We start from the raw sequence: 27,074 nt of genomic DNA, 5'->3' as shown, positions 1-27,074 counted from the left end.
GCATCCTCTTATTCTTCTTATTTTTGCTCTCTCTCCCCCGTGAGCCACCTCCTTTGCGTCCTCCTCTTTTTCTCATCTTTATTCTCTTCGTCATCCTATTCTCTCCTCTTCTCCTCTCTATACTTTCTCCTCTTCTTATTCTTTTTCTCTCTTTTAATCTCCTTCCTTCTCTCTCTGTCGCCTTTTCTGCATCTCCTTCCTCTCTCTATTACGTTCCTTTTTCCTCTCTTCTTTTTCTCCCTCTCTCTTCTTCTCCCTTGCGACATTTCCGATCAGGCGATTTTATGTATGAGTGGGAAATAGTAGTTCCTTATTGCAAAAGTAGTCCATCTAACGAAAACGCAGAAAGCTCCTAAATTTTGAGTTATTTGCAGGAGAAAATGTATGACCAGTCTAATTCAGAACTAAGTTCAAATTCATTTTTCCCTGAATACGATTAGGTGAGTTTCTTTAAAGTCGGTCTACATCCTCCCCGCACGTGAAGTCGTCGCACGATGGAGGTACCCCAATACTTTACGGATAGAGCACAGTATGTACAAAATGACCGTTGTGCGAAAGAATCGAATCATTCCCCTGGTGAGAACGTTCAACTCATTTCAAGGAAAATTCTGAAATTTCGGAGGAAGCACTCTCGAATCCTCAAGTCACCAATGAGGACCGGTTATCTCTCACTGACAATCTCCTCGCTACCTTTTAATAAATTTCGTTTGGAGCAATCATTCTTCATTTCGTGTCTTTTATTTTAAATTTCTATCCTTTCCGGAGGCACGGAGTTGCGGCTGCTTCCGCTTTCGGTGAGAGGTTGTCACCGGGGAGTTAAGAACTGTATTTGCTGAATGCCAACAGGAAGTGCGGATAAGTAACGCCGAACGACAGGGATAATTTATTGATTCGGCGGAGGATCAAGAAAAAATGAATATTCTGAGAGCAGGAAAATGATATATAGACGCGTTTGAGCCGCTTAAGAGGCGCTATCAAGATTCGATGAGAAGAGGGGGGCGCATTCGATCACACATCACGATAAAAATTGTTATCTTTGTTGCCAATTTGCAACTTTTCTAACATCTTAATAATAATGGTGGAAATATTTAGGCGGCTCTTCAGCGCTTTGAAAGTCCTTCGATTAATTGAAGGTACCTGAATTTTAGTATAAGTCTAGATAATTGCTAAAAACCACATCTTGCTGTGGTGTGTCGGGTATTTACGCGGAAAATTGGACAAAAAATATTTTGAAATGGCTTTGAACGCACGAAAATCGAAAGGCAAAAAGATTTGCGATCTTCACTCGGGACCTCCTGAAGTTATTTCAAAATGCTTTCTTGATCGAATTTTGTCCAGAAATATCTGACGCTTTTCAGCCTAATGTGATGCTTTGAAATTCTCAAGATACGTCTTAAAACCCAGAAATTATCGATTAATCGATCATAGTTATCTTTCTCGAAAATGCTGAAAAACTATCTTGAGAAAGCGATTTTAATACGAGGGTTTTTGAGTCCATTGCATCGTTTCAAAACTGTCGAGGACACTTCGTTTTTGACAAATGAAAAATTGAGTAAATTTTCCAGACAGGGAAAGGCTGGAGAAGTTTCTTCTGATGACCAACCAATAAGTATAATCAAATTCCCATAAAGTTTTTCTCGGCCGTACACTCGTGTGTAAAAGCACTGTTCGTGGAAACTTTAAACCTAGCTAAAAAATCGATTCCTGCAGCAGTACAAATAACGCTAGAAGGATAAGAGAAACCCAACGCAATAGCCTAATTCAGCAATAATGTACAGGAAAAATTACACCCCAAAAATGAGTATGACCAAGCTAAAATGGTTTATTTTAACACACAGACAGGATATTTCTGGCCCCCTTTTTTCTCTTACCATTTTACCATTTTTTTAGCGGCTCTGGTGCTTGCACTAGAGCTGCTATTCCGGACGGTCCCAGCTGGGGAGTATCAATGCAGCATGTTACATTGTAGAGACCGCGCGTTGGTTGATGGGAATCGGCGCCATTTTCGGCTATGTTCCTTGTCATGACTTTATTTTATTGCATACTGTTTTATTGTTAGTCAATGCTATGTTGTGTATTGTATTTTTGGAATCATGGTGATACAGTCAACAATTCAAAACTTGTTTGTGCTTTTATCTCGTGATGGAAAAAATGTACTTTACGTTCAAAATTTGAAAATTTGAATTTTAAAGTTTTCGCGGTTAAGGAAGCTTTAACCACTGGGTTGGAGCTTCCTAGTCATTTACTCGATATCAGCTGATAGCAAACAAAGGTTACCAGGGAAACCGTAAACGTCTAACAACTATCGTGGCCATTGGGGCGATTATTGAAATGATATCGACTGTATGTCGCCGCTTACGACAGGACATAGCCCTATCTTAACTGTGTAATATATCGCAATTCGATATTGTTTTGATTTTTAAAAGGAGCAATTCATTCATACAGTTCCGATTAGTTTTGGCGAACGGGCCCTTAACCTACGGCACTCGGCTCATGGGAATTTTTTAACTCTAAATTTTTTAACCTAACTCTTCCATTCCGGGAACATATTTATTGAAAACGGCGACTTTTTCAACAGTCCTATTTTTATCTACAACATCTAAGTGGCCCTTCATAATCATTTAATTTTGGCCCCTGGCCAGAAAAAGGTTCGGAAATTGCAGTGATTTTGCCGAAAATGCTGAAGTAAGTAAATTTGGGCATTTTTTTTCCTTCTTCAAACTCTGTGGAGAAGCACTTCTCCTCCAGTACATCTATTTTTTTACTTATCTCTCGCAAGGTACATTTACAGAAGGTGTGTTCCAGTATTAACAGTTCAGATTCGTTGTTTTTTTATTATAACGCTTATTTCGGAAAGCAATTATTACATTGTTCAATTCTACTGACTTTCAACACTCGATTATACTCCCGGCAAATTCTGCAGCAGCGTTTCAAATGTTGACTCTAATGCTTCCAACAGCCATCCGATGTCTAAGGGTTTATTCCTAGATTTAGGGATTTTCCGGAATTTCCAGGGATTTAGGGATTTTTCAGGAAATCTAGGGATTTTTTTTTGATGAGGTAAAGTTACCAAAAATCAACTTTTTAACCTCAATTATAGCTTCGACAATCGAAAACATTTTTTCATCTATATTTTGTAGGCCTTTTTGGCAACACTATTTTCCCCGCAAATAAGCCGGAAATTAAAACGATTGTGTCCTTCGATGTACTTGACATTCAACTGCATTCAACCTGTTAATAATAAGAAATCAACTAATATTCTTTCATTTTATTGGTCTGGATTAGCACTGCTTTCAGAGAGCGCCAAAATTCAAACGAGCCAATCAGATTTAAATATTGCAAATCGCTACATCGAATGACATCATGATTCTTCATAAAAAAATGGCGCTTTTTGCAAAATCTAGGGATTTTTTAAGTATATTTGAGCAAATCTGGGGATTTAGGGATTTTTAGCGAAATCTAGGCATTTTTTTTCTTCCCCGCTAGGGATTTAATATCGGAAGACTGGCTTCCAGTATCGCAGCGTTGATCGTCGCTGATGTCGAAATGGAACCTAATGCCGGACATACTGTAACACCTCCATTCCTCAATTCCGGTGAGGAATACGTCTCTACCCTTAACTCAATATAAATATACAAATTGATAAGTGAGTGCTTTAGTCTCCTGAAAACAGAATTGCGAAACTTAAAATTGGAGAAAAATGATGAGTAAATGAAAAAATGGAACCAATTGATGGAAAAGTCGCATGCCATTCTGACACAAAATATGGCGTCTATCGAATCACCTTAACTAAATAAAATAACCAAATTTTCAACTCTCAAACTATCAACTATCAACTATCAAAATTCAAACTATCAAAATTTCCAACAATGACAAAAATGATTGTAATATACCTATAATGTAATGAAATATACACGCTCTAATCATTTAATTTGTATTACCTTTATGTTATGTACCTACATGTTATACTATTTTTATAATAAATTTTGCCAACATGCTTTTCAATTCAGTCTACAACATTTCATTCCGACGTGGCAATAATGATTTATAATGCCCCTAAACATTAAAATGAATTACAATAGTAATGCCGCATTATAATGTCGTATTATACATCGCAACGATTCATGTCCTACTGATTATTGATTATTGTAAGATGAATTCTGTTTTCTCTGATTGTATGTTTCATACGTGCGAAGCAAGTACGGGTCACTAGAAACGTGGTTCGTACGGGTGGCTGATGAAATTGATCTTCGAATACCTTTTGATGAGCTAGGGAAATGGAACCATCTGCATCTCATGGACAATAAATAGTTGCCGTAATTAAGGTCATCCCGTGATTAAGGTGCCGTGATTTAAGTCATAAATTCTTCATCTAATTCTTGATTCATCTCCAAAATGTCTGCTAAAGCTTTCATGCGCTTCTCCTTGTATGCATGAATGAGCAAATTGGGTATCGAACAAGCGGACACTTTTTGAAAATTTAGATGATTCTGGACAATATCGTACAGAAGTCCACGAGCTGCAGATAGAACCATTACCTCTAGCTCATCAAAAGTTATTCGAAGATCATTCAACAACCTCTTTGACAAGTTGCAAAAACTTTTCGTTAACAATAGTGTCACACGGTACTAGGAATATTTACTATTTAACGAACCTTATATTTCCCTGACTCAGTCCTAAATTATAGAAGTATGCGTTACTTTTCCAGCAATCCAAAAAAACAATTATACAAAAAACCAATACCTACACTTTCAGATATAAAAATGCAAATTTTTTGCAGCCTCGCTAAACGACTTATCAACCAGAGATTTTTTAGGAAGCGGACCTCCAAAGAGCTTTCAAAATTAAAAGTATACAACAAGTGATAATGCCATGTATTCGCCATATCAAAGCCCAATACACATTTATACACCGGCTACGTAAATCTGCTAAGTTACAAAACATGAATCGACAGTTGTCGGATTGTACATCAATGACAAAATGTGTCTAGGCCCTCATTCTTGACTACAACTACTGCCCCCAGAGCCGCTCTCCGACGCCAATGCGTTGGAGCTTCCTGCTTGTTTTAGTATATTTTGCTCGTATATAAATAGCAGAGGTATTTTTGACTTCCGTATACACACGAAAGAAAGTGTTGAAATTGAAAATGCAGGGACCGTCAAAAGAAATATTTTTTGGCGAGGTGCAGGACGGTGGTGACCTCGCGATGCCTTTCTTGTGCTTTGTCCGTGAGGCCATTCCTGATCTGAAAGCTTTACTTCAAAAAGCTCATGAATTCGTCCTGCACCGTATTAAAGTTTCTTTTGTCTGCGCGGAGACCGCGGAACTTTTTCCTCCCGTTTTTCATAAACTGCCAGGAGGACGAATAGGAATGTTAAGGATTTTGATTTCCCGCCCGACAAAGGGTCGGCATTTGGGAACGTGTTTTGACTTTCAAAGCAGCGATCCCTCAAAAATCGAGCGCTTCCTCTCCGGCAACCGATATCAGTATCAGCCCTTTCGATCATACTTCCGCAGTTTTCCATGGGGGGGGGGGGGGGACAAAACGCTGCGTGACCTTTCATATCCGAGTTAATGAAATATTTTCTTTATCCTGGCCCACGAATATTCTGAAGTTGATCATATTTGAATGCAGGGCGAAGTTCTCAAGAAAAGTAGGCAATTATATCGGAAGAGTAATTTCACTAATTTTAGTTATTTTACACGCCGTATCCGTAGTATAGGTTCATTCGACTTTCTTCAGCGAAACTAAGAACGGAGCATTGCGACATTGCGAGTTCACGTCTCGCGCCGTCGCGCCTTCAATTTTGCGTACGCAACACGGTCATACATCAAGTACGAATAGTTGCATCTTTGCGCCGTGTCGACTCGAGTTCTTTTCCCCGTTTGATTCGTCGCTTTTCTGACTTGAGGGCGTGTCTCAATTTCCACGTGAGCGCAGCTTTTTCTGAGGACGGTTTTTATCGTCGTTTTCAATGAACAGCAGGTCTTTTTTAGGGAGGCCTGATAAAGTCTACATCGCGATTTAGGGACGTTTTAAGAAGCCTTTAGCTAAACAACCTAAAAAGGATAATTTTTAAAATCTCAAGGAAAATTAGACTCTGAACTTAAACATTTTTACCCCTCACCTTTGTATGCATTCCAAATTACATATAGTGTTAGTCTTACTCGAGGCTCTTGAAACTTGTTCTTTTCATGATGCCGTGTCAAACGCTCCCTGCAAATTCACTGAATCGCCATGTAAGCCGAATAGAGCTTTTTTGAGGTAAAAAGATATTTCAGGTGATTCTTTAGCTCTTTCGTGAACGATTCTACAGTCAGTCGATCGATTGATAATTTCTTGATTTTAGGACATTTCTTAAAAATGTCTAAACATCTTGTCACGCTATAGCACGTCAAGTATTTGTATACACAAAATCGGACCAGGAGAAATTTCTAAATGGATTTAAAAGTGCGTAAATAGCGCGAATCGGGAGGTTAAACGATTTGTAGTTTTCACCAGGGACGTAATTCCAAAGTTATTTCAAAGTGTCTTGTGGTCGAATTTTGCGTTCAAATGTTTGACGCGCTACAGTGGGGTATATAGTTCTCGGAAATTCTCACGAAATGGACATCATTTAGCAGAAAGGAGCCAGGCCTAGTCAGTTATTGCCACATTTCTGTGGGCAGTTTAATTTTTTACAAAAGAACGTTTGTGTGGATTCCTTTAAAAATGTCAAAGAAATTGCATCGTACTATGCAGAAAATCCACTGAAATTTGCGCAACAATCCGCACAACCGTTTTTATATAAAAAATGGAATTTCCCAATTTAATCTGGCAATAGCCAATGTGGCTTGCTTCCTTTTTGCTTGACGTGGTCCAAATTTCCAAAAATTCAGAAATTATCAATTGATCGATCAACTATTGAATCATACTCCTAAGAACTGAAAACTGCCTTGAGGAACAACCATGAAGACGGCCCTTTTACTTGAACTTGATACGTCTAAACTAACCGGAAACTGGTGTAAAAGTGTGAGCTCGGGTACTATGAGCTGTAAAACTTGACCATAATGGTTGCAGCAAAAGTGATAATATGTGAAACTTGGTGAAGAAAGGCGGTCAACCAGCTCCTAAAAATTAACCGACGAGGCGCAGGAAACAAGCTGTAAACTGAAATTACTCCGAAACGATCTTAAAATGAAGTAGGGATTGTTGCAAAGTCCCTGGGGATCGGGAATTACTCGTTAACAATTAAAATCAGAGCCGTAAACCTCGCGCCACAATGTAAACTGCACCCGGAAAAAGCGGCAGTTAGAATTTAAGTTCTGCTCCCGGTATCCGGGAAACGTATGTGAGCCGGCGGGAAAAAAGGTAACGTGATACAGAGGATAGAAGGGGGATGCTGCAATAAACGCTTTTATGTTTCGAGTATCGATACTGAGTTAAGAGGGCTCACTTTCACAGCATTGCCACTATGTCCCATACTGGAATTGTATTTATTTTTCTGTTTTTATTTATTTAAGAACTTTATTTTATTTTTAACTTGTTGTGAAAAAAGGAAGAAAACCAGTATTTATTTGCCGAGATCCTGTTAAATTGACATCTTGGTTCCGAGTGTTGATCTGATGTACCGAGAATAGGCTCAAAAGATCCCTAAACTCTGTACAAAAAGTTCAACATAAGAACCACCTTAATTTTTCATTTAGACATCAGTAAATCATGTGAATAACTACTTCGCTGTCTAGAAGCTGAAATCTTCAGCATAGCAACGGTGAAACTGCCGATTCATAGATCTTAATCAACATTTTTGCTCTCTTTATTTTTTGAGAACGTATTACAAGACAATATTGCACAAAATTTTCAGTGAATATCGGTATAATGAAGACGGAAAAATCACATGAATTTTTTCGCAGCGACGATTTTTTTTGCCGTAAAGAATGAATTTGGGCCAAAAAATCTGCAATTTTACAAAACGAAAAATGCAGTTTCGAAGTCTCACCACCGCACCCTGACACCTCGGAGGGTCAGGGTATTGGAGTGGCATAGTCATCAATGGTCACGATGACTGATATTTGAGTGTCCTCAATTATCAGTTACCTCCGGGGATTGAAACCGAGACCTCGGTGTTGGCAACGAACTGCCTTGACCACCACACCTCCGAGGCTGACAAGCTGTTTTAAGAACCGGCCCATTCAAAACAGTCATTTTTACACGGGAAACGGATCCGTTGCACTCGTGACGACACAGTACATGACAAACGTGGTGTCTTCATCAAGCGGCGGCCTATTCCTTATGGAGAAATATATTGTTAACTATGAAGAGACCAGTTTTGTAATGTACTTTGACGTTACGAGTGCAACGGATTCGTTCCTGCGTAAAAGTAACCGTTTTGAAAATCCAAATTTTGGGGCATTTTTGAGTTGACTTTTGGGGGGTTTCCGGTGGTCAAAATATTCCGGGAAAATTCCTGCGACATCAGGATCCTTAGTTCTTTCGATACAAGAGATGAAAAAAATGTGTGCAACAGGCCGAGCACGATCCGTTTCGTCCCGGCCGGTTGGAAACGGTCATTTCTGGCAACGTCCCCCGGAGCTGTTAGTCGAAGACGTAGTGGATTTATGTAGCCGGCAGAAAAGTCACGTGAAGCAATAAACATAGATCGCGATCGCCGGGATGAGCTCGTAGGTGCAAGGAGGCGGCCTCGGGGCAGGGCGCAGGGGTTGACCGAGGCGCCCCTGGCGGTGCAGAGGTGCGCTGCCCGCTTAACTCATTGTTTTATCAGCTCGTAAATCTGGGGGGAGCATGAGCGTGGGGCAACTTCCTTGGACCCGCAAACATGGTCTGTGCAGGGCTTTCCCTTTTGTTCAAAAATACATGTGTGTTGTTTATGACGGCTATTCCCGCGCCGTTAAGAGTGACTCCTCGCTGCTTCGAGATATCTGAAGGTGCCATTGTTGCCATTATGAATGTCCCCCAAATTCGAGAGGAAAGTCGAGATTTAACACTTCGGTCACTTGGGCGGAACTTTTTGTGGGGGGGGGGGGGGTGTGCCCCCGGCACCAGAGGGACCTGGAAGTACTTAAAAGCATTCTTTCGGGAGAAACTTTAAAACGCAGGCGGATCCAAACACTTCGAACGGGAAGGGAGCATAAGGGGAGGTCTGGGGGCTCCCCCTCCCCCCGAATATTTTCGAAATTTAAAAGCATCTAATAGGCAGTTTGAGTTAATTTTGTCATGTATAATTACCAATTATAATCGTTTTTCCTTCTTCTTTCCTCCGTTCCTTCCTTCTTTCTTCCTTCCCTTTTTCTTTCTCCTTTTTTTGGGCGAACGGGGGCTCTTACGCCCTCTGGATTTGCCTATGCTTTGAAAAATAAGTCGCCCTAGAAGCAACTTTGAGCTGTTCCTACCGAAAAATTTATTGAAATAAATTTCAAAGATATGCTACCCACTTACTAAGGGACAATCTAAGTAGTACGTAACGCACTTAGAAGGAGGGTGTTTTGAACCAGCGTTTCGGCGCGTTACAAGAAGGGGAGGGGGATCAAGCCCAGCGTAACGTAACAAATCCGAGCCGTGGAAAACAAAAATTTAAAAAAAAACGAGCAAAAAATAGAAAATCTCGTCCTACCCGAATGAGTTTTACCGACATCTTTTGAAAATTGGGTCAAGCCAGCATTACGTAATTCAAAAGAGGGGTGTAGGGTTGCGTTACGGATGCGTTACGTGGGGCGGGGAGGTAAAAAATTGGAAAAAGGCGTCACGTAATACTTGAAAGGCCTCCAAACAAAATCTGGTACATTTTGTGGTGAGGGCAGAGTGGGTTTCTCAGGGGGGGGGGGGGGAGTATCAATGAGATGGAAATCACCTCGTCATAAGCATAAAATCCTGCATTAGTTTTCAATATTTCATAATTAACAGAAACAGGATATCAAAATATGATCGAATGTTTGGCATGATTTATCGTAAGAAATTCCTGGAAAATTTATAATGCTTAAGTATGTATGTTATTTTGCATCCGTTTGTAAATTTGCACGTGCAATTAAAAACCATCCACCCGTGTTTCCCTGGAAAAATCCGCTAATGATCTCCCGTTTGTTTTTCTGATTCGTATGATTTACATCGAGGAATATTTTCAGCGCTGGGTTTTTAAAATCAGCCGACAGGTTCTCAGCATCGGCGCTCGAAAGATTTCATGTCTGAAAGAATGTCGTTATTGAAATATTTCTCCGGTTATTAAGTTTGCATCTCGGGAAGGGGGAGCTGTGTCTTGTGAAAATTTTTCCGCAAACCATTCGAAAAATGTAGAATCCACAGCATAAATAACTAGAGGAACATTATTCGCGAGAGATGATTTCATTCGTCGATAGAATCAATTGATTCAGGACCATCCTTACATAGAACTCATCTCTTATGACCGGGTCCTTAAGAATCTCACCCTGCCGAAGCATCTCGTTCAATGCGAGCTGACAGCTCCTGCTCACCAAGTCGGAATTGTTTCGAGTCGTTATCTGTGGAACTGAAAGACTTGGGGAAAAGTGAGTCATTCCCACTTATTCCTTTTCCTTCGCCATCTCGCCACAAGTTTTACTATTATGGCATAGCCCAGAAAGAATCAGACCCTCTTTAGCTCGTGACTCCTTTTCCCAAATGACACTGTATTATCTCTTCTTTATTTTTCCTCGTCCATGGTGCATTTTTAAAAAAAATCCTTTGCATGCTCCAAATTACAATTGCACAAAATTAAACAAGTAAAAATTTAGAATTAAAACCGGGGTTTTTAACTTAGGTTCTGATATTTCCCCATCAATTTTATAGTTCACCGATAGTTGATGTTAAATAATCGTACAGGACAGTTGAAGTGCCAAACCACGTATTTTCGTCTGCGACTTTGTAGACTTACTGTCAAAATTTATTTTCAAGTGAAAAAAAATACTCGGAAGAAAAAACTACGGAAAAATATAAAACACATCTTAATCTAGCAATCTTCAGTACTTATTTCCCCTCTATTGACAATTATGAAGAATGTGGACAGTATTTTACTCGCCTGAAACATCGTGCTTTTCCGGATATTCACGGTTACAGTTCAACCATCGATATCTTTTCACTCTCAGAAGAAGATACCTAAAGTTTGGATGAGCCTTGGTTTACATACATCTCCATGGTTTTTAGGGCTCACTATTGATTGAGGCACGCATTTTCCCGCTGACTGAGAAGGAAAATGCACCGGACGCACTTTGAGCTTTTTGCCCTTTTATTGAAGATCGAATTCATAAGGTGGCTCTCGGCCATTTCTTACAGGTTTGCCAGCGTCATTGACACTGTGAGATTCTCATAGCATATCCCGAGAGCATAGGAATATTTGAACGACAACATGACAATCGCTTGCTTTCTCTCACAGGGTACAATTTATAAGCATCAATTTATGGGGTGCTGTTTCAGGGACTCGAGGAACAAGGCGCCATGGAGCGAGTCTGACCGCCCTTCGATGTTGTAAATAACGCGCTAAACAATGAGCGAACCGCGAAAATCCGATATTTAATATCATCTCTCGCAAGATCAGGCTATAAGTGAGATTACTTGACTTAACGAAAAAAGCTTAATAAAGGGTTCAAGGCTCAAGGAGTTCTTCCCTTTGGATTTATTGTCATCTTTGAATAATATATGTAGTACGGGATGATTCTTTAAGAGTCCAGCAGGTATGAGCGATTAAGTGCGATCGTCTAAGCAAGCCTTTCTCTGTAGCACGACTGGATTATAATATCCTACACAAACCATACCCACCAAACACCCATGAAAAGAAACATTTAAGGTAAAAGTTAGGGTCGTCTTTGTCGCCTGATGTATGTAATCAAGTTGTTGAGGGTTTCTTTTTGTCTCAGTTGTTTAATTAGTTCGCTTATACATTTGGGTTGACAAGATTTGGGACTTTTTTGCCAACAAATTTGTTTACATACGTCGCTCTTGAGGCTAAGTATCCATCTCGTTGATTCTTTACAATTTTAAAACCAAACTTTTAAAATACTCAATTTGATAATTTAGTGGAGCCACCGGAGTCCAACTTTTGCGCACGCCATCCTCAGAGGATGAGCCTGATTTTTCTTACAAAAACCTTAAGAACCTATCCCACCATTGAATACGCAACTCTCACCTGATGAATAAACATCTTGTTACTAAATTTTGCCCAACCTAGAAAAACTCGCATTATTCATACTCAGATAGGAAATCATAATGTAATACAAAATACAAAATGAGGGAAACAAGCCAAAACGTATAGAACTGAACCTGAAATATTAATGAACAAAATTCAAAACCATAATTGTGAAAAATAAAATCCTCCTGTTGCTTATAACTTCTTAGTCCTAAAAATGAGAAAATTCTGCGAGTGAAGATTATATTATCAGAAGAAATAAAACTATGAAAAAATAATTTAAACACCATAACTAACAAATACCTCAAAAATAAAATGTCAAAAAAAAAAATCAAAAAAAAAAAGAAGAAAATCAGTTGTGACTGAAATAGACAATAGAAGAATAGAGATCATACATTTCAAAAACTATATTAATCGATTTGTAGTCTATAATAGACTTTTCTTTATCAAATGTCAAAAATTTTGGGGGAAGAAGAAAAGTATTGTATTTTCGCAGATACTTTCACCTCACCGAGCGTCGAGAGGAAACGCTTGAAAAACAGTGCAAAGCACTTAAGTCATCGATTGAAAGCCAATGGTGCCTTAATCTATTCTCAAGATAAAATGTCGCCGACAGTTTCGCCATCATCACAGCTGAAAGAAAGCAGATCAACATTAATTAATTATGTTTGCTCGGAAAATAGTGTTCATTATTCTTCAATAAACCCATAATTATTTTAAGTAATGATAAATCAAGCTTTTCCTGCCTTCCATCTTTAGAGAACAGAGGTGTTGTTTCCCCCATAAACTTTGAATCTTCGCCTTGTTTTCGATAGAACCGACAATAGTAATCAATTTATTTTATCATTTGTTTTCTGCTGTAAGTTATGACACCTGGCGAGCCATTCCCGTCTTGACTTTTCGTTCGAAAGAGTTCAGATTCAGCATTTGTTTTTTTTTTTTTTTTTTTTTTTTTTTTTTTTTTTTTTTTTTTTTTTTTTTTTTTTTTTTTTTTTAACCAGATTGCTCCAGTAAAATTTTAGTCAGTATTCAGCAAGAGTGCCTTTCAATGCATCATAAAAAGAACTTTATCAATTCATGCGCGCGCCCTCTTTGGTCGGTCCCCCCTTAACCTTTTTAAGAGGTTACATGTGTCGCAGGTCAAAAATCAAACCAAGCATTTTAATAAATGTGCAGATGAATAGTCAATTGTTTGCTGTAATTCAGAGGCGGACCCATCAATTTGTCATCACCGGATTCCCTCCATTTAAACCTATGCTAAATAATCGATTCTTGTCGGAGCATCTGGCCCCACTAAGACTCGCTACATTTCTGTAGGTTTAAATGTAGAAAAACAATGCTGCCAATTTGCTGGATTCGCCAATAATGAAATTGTAGCTCCGGCCCAAATCATTTGCTAATCGTTAACAAGAAGATGCTTTGCATTTGTGCGGGGGAATCATCCATAAAATTTTAGATAATTTTAGATAATTTCCAGTTTTTAGCTGCTTATTCACCTCATAAGCAAAAATAATTTCATAGACTGCTAATTGCTAATGCACTTTTTCACTTGTAACATTTAGGGAAGTTTTGTGGTTTTATCGATATCGAAGTTCAAAGTATTGAAAAATCGCGAGGTTTTTTCAGACACATAATGCACTTGGTAAATCTCTAAAATTGTACCAATACCTCCAAACAAGGTAAAAAATTGAGTATCATAATACACGGTTTACGCGATCAAAACTTTCAAACACAAAACACGGCGAACAAGTTTAATATTTCTGAATAATACGCATAATAACGACGGTGCAACTGCGGGAGCACGTAATTCTCAGCCATTTTGAATATCTGTTGGCCGCCATTTTAAGCCGACTACCGAATTTTACCTAATATTTGCGCCAAAAATTCCCTTTTCTACACCGAAACGCACAGTAGCGCCTTACAAGCCGCAGGATACTTCATGCATTGCGCGTCGCGTAATAGCACCTTACAAGTCTCCAGGATACTTCATGCAATGCGCGTATACTAAGAGTGGGCGCTCAAGTCGTTTAGAAGTCGTATTTTCTTGCTTTCGAACCTACGCCAAATAGCAAAATGTTCTCCAGATGATCACGCCATCACTACTGAACAACGAGGAAGCCCACAAGTAGAGTCGTTTTACTTGCATACTTCTACATACGTTTCCGCCTTCGCACACTTCATTATTTTTAAATTGAAAAATCCGAAAAGTCTTTCCTAGAAGACTCACCTAATTCCTCTTTTCTGTGTGAGGGGAGTTATATGACAATTTTAAGCAGTAGCTCCGGTTGATTCTCCGTCCGTAAAATTGAATTTAAGCGGAAATTTTGAAACACCACAAACAAGGGGCGCGATTCCCGCGTTCTCCAAATTCTAACCGGCTCCCGGCCTATGCCCTGATTTTGGACCCCGCATTTCCATCGGCAAGTCATAAACAGAGATAAATTAGAAGTGAATGGCCTCTTTTAACATGTGAGGTAAATAATTCAGTGTGTCATTGTACCAGGACACTACCTTCGTACTCAGGGGTCAATGGCTTTTCGATTCATACTTTTATGAAATCAATTTGAATAATCAATCATCACTGGAAAAAAAAACACATTGGATCTAGAGTCCAGACTCTTGAAAACATTAACAAGAAAAAGGACTCTTGATCCAATCAGATTTAAGCTTAAATCAAAAGGAAATCCGCTCAAATTAAGAGGCTTGGTTCTTGATTTAAGCTTAAATCTGATTGAATCAAGAGTATTTTTTCTTGTTGATGTTTTTAAGAGTCTGGATTCTAGATCCAATGTGTTTTTTTTCCAGTGATTCTTCGAATGTTCATAGGGCGTTTTCCCTTAGCACGCCAGTATAAACGATCGTTCGAAAACAACGAATCCCGAACCCTCGCAATGGTGCGGAAGTCTTGCGAATTGGAACGTCTCCATAAGCTCGCCTATCCCGAAGCTCACATCACCGTTTTTAACACTGATTTCTGCAAATGCGAATGAGAGCTGACCAACCGTTAATTGAATAAAGGTGCCACAGGGGGATGGGGAAAAGGGTGGGGGGCAAAGGTCATAACTTATTCTCGGGCTAGGCTCACTAATGGATCCGCTCTAAGTTCACTCCAACCAAGCTCTAACGAATCCATACTCCACCATCGCATCGGTCGCTCAAGCCGATTAAAGCCCTTTTAAAATCGCCCCCTCCCCCCCACCCAGCTACCACCAGCCCTAGCCCCGGATCGGAACTGCCCAGCACTCGAAAATCGAAGGACTTTTTACCTTGGCCTCCATCGTGTGTCGGTTCTTAAAAGTACACATAAGTTGTAATCCGATTCGTTCGTAGATACCGAACGAACAACCTCCCAGCAACCGAATACTAAAAGCACTTTATTTGGTTAGCTCATGCTGGGCCATCAAAAACTGCTCGACATTAAGGTTGCGCTAATTGTAAGAATCCAGCTCTACGGTGTTTGGTCGAATCGTGAAACCTCTGAATGTTTAAAAGGAAGTCTCCAAATTTTTAAAGAAGAGACAATCCAGGTTCGTTTCTCTCCTTTACTTTTTTCCAGTTTTATGGTTCGAGTTCCAAAATTTGAAAGTCAGTTTGGATTTCAAAAGGCAATGTATGTGTTTTTCTTCTCGTCAAGTTATTAAATGTGCCCTGAAGATAATCGTAACACTTTTCAACAATTTAACTGACCAGCAGCGGGTAGGTACTTGAATATATGTTGGAACAACAGGACAAATTTAAAATCAAGGAAACTTAAGTTGATGATCATACAGACAAAACAGGGGAGAACCTTTTTTTAGGTTTTTTTCGGAGAGAATCTCCAAAGCCGCCTTCACACCTGCATCCCGACTGTAAATTATGACCGAATGTGCGTGTGCACAGACAGCACAGCCGCGATTGCACCGACTAGTCGCACCATCCATTTTCCCGCAAGACTGTCAAGTAGCATGTACACGAATAGAATTAAATTGCTGATTTAACATTTTGTAGTTCAAAAAAGTGACTGCAATGTGTCAATGTAGATTTTACAACTAAAAAATGCTACTTTTATAACGGAAAAAAACTCCTTTAACCACCCCAGTGGTTAAATTAGCTTTCCACTAAACTGGAAAAAAAACACATCGGATCTAGAGTCCAGACTCTTGAAAACATTGACAAGAAAAAATACTCTTGATTCAATCGTATTTTTGCTTGAATCAAAACGGGATCCGCTTAAATTAAGAGGCTTGGTTCTTGATTTAAGCTAGATTCAGATTGAATCAAGAGCACTTTTTCTTGTCGATGTTTTTAAGAGTCTGGACTCTAGATCCAACATGTTTTTTTTCCCCAGTGTATTGTAAAATGTACATTTGAAACATTGCAGTCACTTTTTTAACAATTGAATTGTAAAATAAGCAATCAATTTTTTCCGTGTATAAGTGTGACAATGGCACGAAGAAGTTCCAAATTTCCAAATTAAACGCGCTTTTTAGTCCAACGCTTTATCATCGGCACTACGACGCTTTTGGCAACCTCGCTGGGCGAGAGTTGATGCCGAGACTCCGATGAATGATGAGGAGGGTTGCTTGTGTTTTTGTTGGTGATTATTGAATATTATTTGCTTTTGAGCTGACTGGCGCCAAGTGGCGCTTCGTGTTCGCGCGAGTGTTTTCCTTGCGGTTGATAGCAATGATACGCTCTCGCGATTTGATTGTTCAGCGCTCCCTCCCCCCGCCTCCCCCGTAACCGTCGAACAACCCCCCATCCATCCGCCGCGGCCCGAACCTTCGGTTCTTTTGTTTACTCAACAATGAAGCAAGTGCTGCTGCAGCAACACGCTAATGAGCTTGTTCAGCAATTCGTAATTCTTGCATTTTTGGAAACTAGAGAGTGCACAGAGTTCACAGGAATTTTCCCCGATTTTTTTGAGCAATATTAACCCACGAAATACGAGTCCAAAAGTCCGCATTTTGGGCTCCCATTTAAACGCGCGCCGCTTGGCCCATCTCAAAATGGCGCCCATTTTCTCCGTCCGGCGGTGGCCACACTTTTGACCCGGCGTGCCGGCGGGTACCTCTGCATGCCTCTGCCGTGTGTGGGTCGTATAAACAAACGAAGATTGATAACACAAATGATCCGAGTAACTCGAAATCTCTTAATATTAAATAATTTAAATCCATTTTCGACTTCAACCAAGCACTTGGCAATAATATTCATCGTATTTTACAACCAGGAGCCACGGCCTATCGGCTCATTTTAAGGTGCATTCTGAAAATCAGTGTTTACAAGTCCAGTGTCCAAACCCAGACTTTCTTCCTTTACTTTTTTTTGACCATTCTCTTTTCATTTTCGCCTCAAATCAAATGTTTAGCAGTTTCTTTGTCTTGAGTATGTGGTCCTGAATTCATTCAAGAGTTAGAAGTTCACCATTTATTTAGTATTATAGCCTTTTGACCTCTCAAGCTTTACCGATATGATCTCATGTAGTTCGAGGTTTCTTTGGCCCAAACCAAGTGATTACACGTCTGATGTGTGTCTTATGGCTCTTCAAATTCGCAGTTTAGAACTAAATCAGAAACTACAGTTACTTAATCCAGTTCTGCTCTCTTGTTCAATGTTTGTCATAAGTGTTTGTTCGTGTCTGTTCTTTATAAGTGACCACTGTAGTGCATATACACAGTTATGCTATCGGTACAGGTATTATTTCTTGTTTTCTACAGTCAGGACTTTCTCTTAAGCGCACTAATTTACCAAAGAAATTCACCTAGTTGCGTAAATAATTTGGTGTATAGATATTCTGTTAATGTCTCCTTGCGGTGATGCAAAGTTTCTGAGATCTGTCATAAGTGGATTTTGCATTTAGACGGTCACTCTTGTCTGATAAAATTACTGCTCTACTTAGCAGCTTCAAATTTATACTTTGATCTCTGATTCATCACTAAATGACACTCGTGCGGTGTCATTTATCTTTAATCAGTTCAAAGCTATTTCGACAATGAATCATCAAAGGTCCGATCGAAGAAGGAATTTTCTTGTGAGTGCTGTGGCTGAACCGACATCTCAACTCAACTTTCAAGAGCATCAACTCATATAAATTTATCAGGAAGTGGTAATGGTAAGTGGAAATCATGGTAGTGCTCGCTTCTTTCATAAGCAAATTGTGCGCTCAAAATTTCAAAATCTACTCACCTGCATGTATATTTGAAGAGGAATACGACATATGTAGCAGGCTACACTTCATCTATGAATAATACATAAATTTGTCTTGAGAGCATTCTTAGGAAACTTTCACAATTTTTAGTTTTGTTCCTGAGAGAAAATTTTGAGATGACTCTGCTGGTATTCCCAGTGTCTTTTCAGAAATTTTGTACTTCATAGGTATCATCATATACTTAAGTATCAACAGACATTGTACAAGACATAAAATTTATTTGAGGATTCCTGCTATATGTTGTGTTTCCTGCAGCAATAAGGCTCATCATATTTCATGGAATGAAGTAGTCAAAAACTACTTACCTACCTACAGCTTGGTCAGTTTCATTTCTTTCTATAGTGAAGAAAATGTTTTTTTTCTCTCTATTTAAGAATTCAAGGTGAATCAAACCTGTCCAACAAAAATTTTAATAAAATCTCTTTGTTCAAAAACACCTAAGAATCATTTCAATGGTAAAGTTGCCGACGATTCTTGTTAAAAGTCCGAAAGTCTGCTGGTTTACTGAATTTCTCAGGTACAGACGAATGGAAGGATTTTGAAAAGACATAGAATTACATCCTCCCATAAGATAAAGTCAGGAACATGGTTAAGGTTATCTGGGGATGATATTTGTAACATTTCGTTGCATGATTTTATAATCGAAGAGAAACAGAAAGTCTGAAACTTTGTGAATCTACGTAAGTGGTTTTCTAGTTAGGCTATGATATTGATATGCTCGCTTTGTTATCAATTAATCTCCACAAAGGTAAGCATAATTACATAAACTGTTCCACAAGAGATGCGAATGTAACTTGTAATACCTAAGTGACTTTACAAATCTTACCTGTTAAACTACCAGCTGCCCGATTATTGAAACTATGTCAGCCCGACATGAAAAGACATAGCCCTATCTTATCCATGCAATATATCGGAATTTGATGTCTTGTCGGGTTGCTCTAAGCCTTCAATAATCGGCCTGCTGATGAGTTGCAAAATATTTCCACTTCCAGACGAATGATCATGTCTTCGTTCATGCTTTCAATAGTAGAGTTGTGATGTCGGTTCAGCCACAGCACTCACAAGAAAATTCCTTCTTCGATCGGACCTTTGATGATTCATTGTCGAAATAGCTTTGAACTGATTAAAGATAAATGACACCGCACGAGTGTCATTTAGTGATGAATCAGAGATCAAAGTATAAATTTGAAGCTGCTAAGTAGAGCAGTAATTTTATCAGACAAGAGTGACCGTCTAAATGCAAAATCCACTTATGACAGATCTCAGAAACTTTGCATCACCGCAAGGAGACATTAACAGAATATCTATACACCAAATTATTTACGCAACTAGGTGAATTTCTTTGGTAAATTAGTGCGCTTAAGAGAAAGTCCTGACTGTAGAAAACAAGAAATAATACCTGTACCGATAGCATAACTGTGTATATGCACTACAGTGGTCACTTATAAAGAACAGACACGAACAAACACTTATGACAAACATTGAACAAGAGAGCAGAACTGGATTAAGTAACTGTAGTTTCTGATTTAGTTCTAAACTGCGAATTTGAAGAGCCATAAGACACACATCAGACGTGTAATCACTTGGTTTGGGCCAAAGAAACCTCGAACTACATGAGATCATATCGGTAAAGCTTGAGAGGTCAAAAGGCTATAATACTAAATAAATGGTGAACTTCTAACTCTTGAATGAATTCAGGACCACATACTCAAGACAAAGAAACTGCTAAACATTTGATTTGAGGCGAAAATGAAAAGAGAATGGTCAAAAAAAAGTAAAGGAAGAAAGTCTGGGTTTGGACACTGGACTTGTAAACACTGATTTTCAGAATGCACCTTAAAATGAGCCGATAGGCCGTGGCTCCTGGTTGTAAAATACGATGAATATTATTGCCAAGTGCTTGGTTGAAGTCGAAAATGGATTTAAATTATTTAATATTAAGAGATTTCGAGTTACTCGGATCATTTGTGTTATCAATCTTCGTTTGTTTATACGACCCACACACGGCAGAGGCATGCAGAGGTACCCGCCGGCACGCCGGGTCAAAAGTGTGGCCACCGCCGGACGGAGAAAATGGGCGCCATTTTGAGATGGGCCAAGCGGCGCGCGTTTAAATGGGAGCCCAAAATGCGGACTTTTGGACTCGTATTTCGTGGGTTAATATTGCTCAAAAAAATCGGGGAAAATTCCTGTGAACTCTGTGCACTCTCTAGTTTCCAAAAATGCAAGAATTACGAATTGCTGAACAAGCTCATTGCAGCGGACGGCCGTTCGGAATTCGCGAGTCTACGTCCTGGTAATGCGAGGAAGCAATCACGAGGTGAGTTACGAGTTAGGTTTACACGGGCTTAAATCAACGAGGAATATGTGTACGTCTAGGACGGCTATCAGGTACCCAACTTGCGCGGACCGGTTATCGAAGGTGGACGTGGAGGGGAGCCAGAGGAAATATATGGACGTGTTTATGCTAAAAAGAACTATGTGCATAGAGTTTCCGTAAGACATAGTTCCTTTTGGCGTAAATACGGACAGCGACCTCGCACTAACAATCCCTGTACTCAAATGAGACAAAAATTAAGTTCGAAGATCAATGTTATTTGCTTGATGAGCAATTGTACTGTATTTTGCAATTTGGAACTATATATTCTGGCTCTTCTGGAGAAACACTTATGTGCATAGAGAAACTAATGGCACCAACGTTGTTTTTAAATCGGGCTAGAATTTATAGTTCCAAATTGCAAAATGTAGTCCAATTTGTCAAGCATAAAATTCGCCAGATAACTGATGAATATCGGGATGAGCACTTTGGCGGACAACTTTTTGCAAATTAGAATATTTTTGCAAAACCAATTACTCAACATTCTAGTCATCGATAATTATTAGGTGAATTTAAACGTTCTTTTCCGCAAGTGACTTGACCTCACACGGTGGATCGCATTGCGGTGCCTCTGAAATATGTGATCTATGGGGGAACCCAAGTGCTTAAGCGGATCCAGACACTCCGAACGGGGGAGGGGGTTGTGAAAGTGGGGTCCGAGGGGTTGCCTCCAGAAAATTTTCGAAATTTAAAAAAAATTATGCAGTTTGAGTCAATTTCGTCATGTATTATATACCCATTATGAGGGTACTTCCTTCTCCTTTCCTCCGTTTCTTGCCTTAAAATGAACGTATACTAATATCACACTTCCTTCTTTCTTTCCTCCCTTTTTCCCCCTCTTTTTTTCGGGCTAATGGAGGGGGCACGCTCCTCCCGTCCATCTGAAGAAACAGTAACATCTTTTGTAATTTGTGTTTAAAAAAACCTCCTAATATTAAAATGTAATAAAAAAGTCATATAGTGCGGTCAATTTTTCACGAATATACATTTCTTTGACTTAAAATGATTGGATATACATTTCTTTGACTTTCTTCTGTAATTTGTGTTTAAAAAAACCTCCCAATATTAAAAAATAATAAAAAAAAGTCATATTGTCCGGTCAATTTTTCACGAATATAAATTTCTTTGACTGAAAATGTCTCCTCTCGTACAAAAATGTCTATCTGAAACAAGACTTATTTTCCTGTAAAGGTACAACGTTAAACCCTTTTCATTTTTTGTTCACAGAGATCCAAATCCCAACTACTCCATCAACTACGAGAAGACCTACTCCAACGACACCAACCACCGTTACCGGTAAGTCACCATTGCTTGAAAGAGACACAGTTTAAACTTCGGATTAACGTTTCATCTGAGTAATCAAAACAAAACTGTAACGTGCGATGTCAACATCCACTCTCCATTATACAACTACTGCCTTTTTCATGCACATCAGTGATGGATTTTGCCCCACTCTTAATAATTCACGGCTGTATTGCTAGGTACGTCTTAAAAGGGAACAGAGACTTGCGAAGCATAATTTGCCAAATATTTTATGACAGAATACACGAGGGCGCGAGACCGAGGTGTTCTCAAAGTATAACTTCTCCTTCTTGTTCCTCTCATTCCCATCCTCATTTCTCCTCCTTTTCTACCACGTTTCCTTCTCACTCTTGACCTCTTAGAATGATTCATGTTGACATCTGTACCTCAAAGTTTTCGGTCCTTTTTATTGTTCGACTAACTTCACTGGACGGTACCAGCTGTAATAATTGATACTGTAGTGATGGATGTCATAATTTTGAAAACTTTGGTTTTCGGATTCAACACATCGTCAGGAAATACTTCTCGATTAAAACATGATAGGAAAAAGGGCTGAAAAATTTCGAAATTGTGGTCATGACGACTTAATTTTATGTCGTCGTTCCTGATATTTTCTTCCTTGTTAGTGTCCGAAACAACCTCAATACCAATTTGAGAGTATGTGTGTAACCATTGGTTGCATCTATAGTTTGTAGTCGGCCTCCTGCACTGGAAAAAAACACATTGGATCTTGAGTCCAGACTCTTGAAAACATTGACAAGAAAAAATACTCCTGATTCAATCAGATTTAAGCTTAAATCAAAAGGAAATCCGCTCAAATCAAGAGACTGGGTTCTTGATTTAAGCTTAAATCTGATTGAATCAAGAGTATTTTTTCTTGTCTATGTATTTAAGAGTCTGGACTCTAGATCCAATGTGTTTTTTTCCAGTGTGTGTTGTGGTGGTTGTGACGCTTGCTCCATGATCGGGAGATCCCGGGTTCGATTCTCGGTGAGGTGACCCGAGTTTGATGATCCCAAATGACGCAGTTATGTGGGGTTGGCTTGATTAGGAGGGGATAGGATTTAGGGACAGTAAAAGCACAATATTATCCCTCGTGGGATATTTAAAATGTAAAGAAGAAAAAAAAAACCTTGAAGATGAACCCTTTAAACATTTCAAACAGTTTTTCGCGTCCTATTTTCTTGAATACCAGGATGCTCACTCCTATTTGCAATTACGCGCATGCTTTTGATTTTGTTTCCTTTGTATGAAAAAATACGAACATATTTAGTTTTTTTTTTTTTTTTTTTTTTGTTTTTTTTATGAAAAAACCCAGGAATTTCCAGCTAGTTTATAAACTATAACTTATGTTTTACCAATTTCATAGTAAATGCAACGTTACTTTTCCCTGTATTTTTGCTTTTTCTGAACCATGAGTGGGCGCAACGAGACGAAAAAGGAACGCTTTATGCTCCGTGAGCTAATCTTAATTTTCTCTTTTCCTCCACAAATATTTTTGATCAGTATTAAAGAAACTGATTGACGCCTCATTTCTCCTTTGGTTTTCAAATCGCAGTTGATATCAAGATTCGGTGTCCGCGGTACTTGAGGCTCTTGCAAATATGAAAGGACGAGGTGAATGAGTAAAAGCACGATTGTTTTTGACAGGAGTAGTAAAATTATACATATTTCTGAGAATAACTGGAGGGAGTCAAAAATGGCGAAAAAGAGTAAAAATCAGTGCTTGCTCCCCGCGCCCCGAAGCGGGAAGGGAGTCGATGGAGAATTTCAAAATTAACTCATCGGTCAGCTCCTTTGTTGACCCTGCTCTGCTCCGGTGGAAAACGTGGCGCGATTCGCAGCGTAATAAAACACAAAGGGTAAAACGAGAGCAAGTACCTGCAAGAGCAACAGCAGCCCAACATTGCGTGTTGCCTAGTTGCTGCCGCTTAGGAGATTTCGTGGGCACCCATAAATTTGCTACAATGATTACCATTGGTTTGGATCACACAGTCAGAGAGTAAGTTCGGTCTTGTGAACTACAGTGCGGTGCTGTACAACAACTATACTATTCTGTACACTTTATACACGGAGAAAAAAACTTCGTACGTGGGACCCGAAGTTTAGGTCATATGAATCTCTGAAGTTTTCGAATTGAGCATCCGAACACTTAAGGTCCAGCTGCTGAGGTTTGGATCACACATCTGAAACTTCAGTTCTTAAATCTGAAGTACTTCATTCGGTTTTTACATCCGAAAAACTTCGGTTCTCATATCCGAAAAACTTCGGTTCTCACATCTGAAGTACTTCAGATGTAAGAACCGAAGTTTCAGATGTGTGATCTGAACCTCGGCAGCTGGACCGAAAGTGTTTAGATGCTCAATCCGAAAACTTCAGAGATCCATATGACCTAAACTTCGGGTCCCACGCACGAGGTTTTTTTCTCCGTGTAGTGATCCGTCACTTAAAACAAATGTTCGGCCACACTGACCTATTAGTGCGGCCAATACCGTTCATCGTCCATTTTGTTACACGGTTCATAGAATAAAACATTTTTCTCTTTTAGCCCTGCAAAGTTGTGGAAAAAATAATTCGCAGAATGTATTCTCAGAAATAAACAAGAATTCTATCACGGAAGTGTAACGAGACCCGTGCAGTGCTGCCATCTCAAATTTAAAATTACTATTAAACTAGAGATGCAATTCAGACTTAACGTAATTTCTAGCCATCTTTCACCCCGGTTAAGTTTACGTCGTTAGCCTCCTCATCGGAGGACAGCACTAATTACGATGTGAATCATATGGGCCTGGGGCCTCCTTTAAGGAGATGATGTGATCATCGATTGGCTATGACTACAACCCGTAAGGACTAAAGCGGAGTCCTCACTTTGGGTCCTTTGAGGGGGGGGGGGAGCGTGAAAAGGTATCATTTTCCCGTTGTTTAGGATACCCGTCGAAGAGGTTCCGTCCTTATTTTTACGACGATAGATCCGCCGCATAATGACTCCGGTAACCCACGTGAGTCGGTGTCAAAATTCAATGGAATGGTGCGAAATTTGGCGCTGATGACCGCATCAGGGAGAATGTTACACTAAGCATCTCACATCTTGCACAATCTGCTTATTCTTTTTTATGTGAGCCCTTGCCCTGAGCCTGACACGTTCGTGCCACCTGCGGAAATTTATCTTGAGCTCTCACTCCTCTTATTACCACCCATTTTTCCTATTCCACGTCTCCACAACCCCCCCCCCCCCTCGACGTTTCTCGTTCCCGCATGCCCCCCCCCCGCCCTCCCCACAACGTATCGTTTCATTCCGATGCCCTTAACTTAGATTCTGATTACTCTAGATTCTGATTACTCACCACTTTGTTCGGGCCGAAAATTATACTTTTTTCTCAATTTCTAATACGCTGCGACCGCACACACTATGTGCTCACCGCTAAACACGATTATCGCTTTTATCATGTATGTATGTATATTCGCATCATATACATTTATTTATATTTTATAACAATTATTGGAACTATTCAGAAGTTTAATTCCACCTCGATCCTTAAGTGTTCGATAAATATCCAATATAATTTTTCGACATCTACCAATATAAGACTTTTGGGTGACTGTGGGCTTTATGTTTTTCCCTGCTGCTCTGATTGCTTTTCTTTTTAGTATGACATTCCTCTCTTACGAAGCTGGAAATTTCAAGTCTCAAAATATGTTCCCGCTTCGTGGCAGCGTCGCCGAGTTGCCTCTTGAACAATTCTATAATTTTTTAATCAATTAAGTCACCGACTTGCGGTTTGCGCTGAAATTCTTTAACAATTGTGAACATTCATTTGATGTTTAGTTTTTTGATGAGGCGTAACATATAAATCCATGATAATTATCTTTTTTCTGTACAATATTACTTGTTTTTAAATACCCAAGACAGTCATTTTTTAATTTTTAAAAAAAAGCGTTCAATCGATTACTCGTTTTATATCGCACCTGTAGACTTATTATACCTCACAGAGAAACGATTGGTTGGAAGTGGACCGCTAATAATGCGGTTCTGTGTTCAGTTGACGCACGACCGCACCGCCGATATATGCGGTATGCGGTTTAGGGTTTCCGTTTTCGGTTTACCCTATGTTCCGCATGTCCGTACTTAAGAAACTTGGTGGAACGTGCTGAGTGTAGTACCTTTAAGGCTAACAATCCTCTGTAGATATTGAGAGCTCTGGATGAGTGTCCTCATGAAAATCCAAAGAGATAACGTAGGACCACGCCATAGCGGTTCTGCGTTCAAAATTTTATCAAACGCATTTTAATAAACAAACTTCAATAAATAAATACATTTTTGATGAAAATTATCTCGAAAGTTCAAAACAAAAATAGCAAAAGTTTCGCTGAAAAAGCGTGTTTTATTGAAGGCAACTGGCCATCGGCCAAATGCCCACGGTGCTCTTCGTCAGTTCAGCATTTCAGGGAGAAGCGTATTGTCTGTTAAGGTGATTCGATGGACGCCATATTTTGTGTCAGAACGGTATGCGATATATCGCATCAGTTGGTTCCATATTTTCAGCTACTCGTCATTTTTCTCCTATTTTGAGATCGCACTTCTGTTGTCAGGAGTCTAAAGCACTCACTTACCAATTTTAACAAAGAAATTCAACGTAATATAAAGGCGTGGTTTTTTCAGAGAGAAAACATCGCATTCGATACTGATATCGAAACTGCACTTGAATGCTATATTTTCTCTCTGAAAAAACCACGCCTTTATTACGTTGAATTTCTTTGTTAAAATTGGTAAGTGAGTGCTTTAGACTCCTAAATTACGATCTCAAAATAGGAGAAAAATGACGAGTAGCTGAAAATATGGAACCAATTGATGCGATATATCGCATGCCGTTCTGACACAAAATATGGCGTCCATCGAATCACCTTAAAAACTCGGTCTACCTAAATTCTTCATCTACCGGACGAAGAAACGTAACTCCTTTCTAAGGTTGCCAAGTTGACTCAAACAATCAATTAATTCTACAAAAATGAACCTGTGCAATTTTCATCCAAAACTTTTCTGATTTTTGCACGAAATCTGAGGGAAAATCGATGAAAT

The 27,074-nt window shown here is 39.3% G+C and overlaps 1 protein-coding gene across 5 annotated transcripts in view; it reads left to right on the top strand.

Annotated features, from left to right (window-relative positions):
- Window positions 1-27,074, top strand: part of LOC109041282 (lachesin) — a 300,747-nt gene that overhangs the window by 255,944 nt on the left and 17,729 nt on the right. For all 5 annotated transcript variants that reach the window (XM_072298655.1, XM_072298643.1, XM_019057573.2 and 2 more), the window contains one exon: window positions 21,923-21,991. In XM_072298655.1, coding sequence (XP_072154756.1) covers window positions 21,923-21,991 — 69 coding nt within the window. The remainder of the gene's footprint in view (window positions 1-21,922; window positions 21,992-27,074) is intronic.

Source organism: Bemisia tabaci, chromosome 1 (genome assembly GCF_918797505.1).
Source record: "Bemisia tabaci chromosome 1, PGI_BMITA_v3".
NCBI classification, from domain to species: Eukaryota; Metazoa; Arthropoda; class Insecta; order Hemiptera; family Aleyrodidae; genus Bemisia; species Bemisia tabaci.
This window is presented reverse-complemented; position numbering and strand designations above follow the sequence as displayed.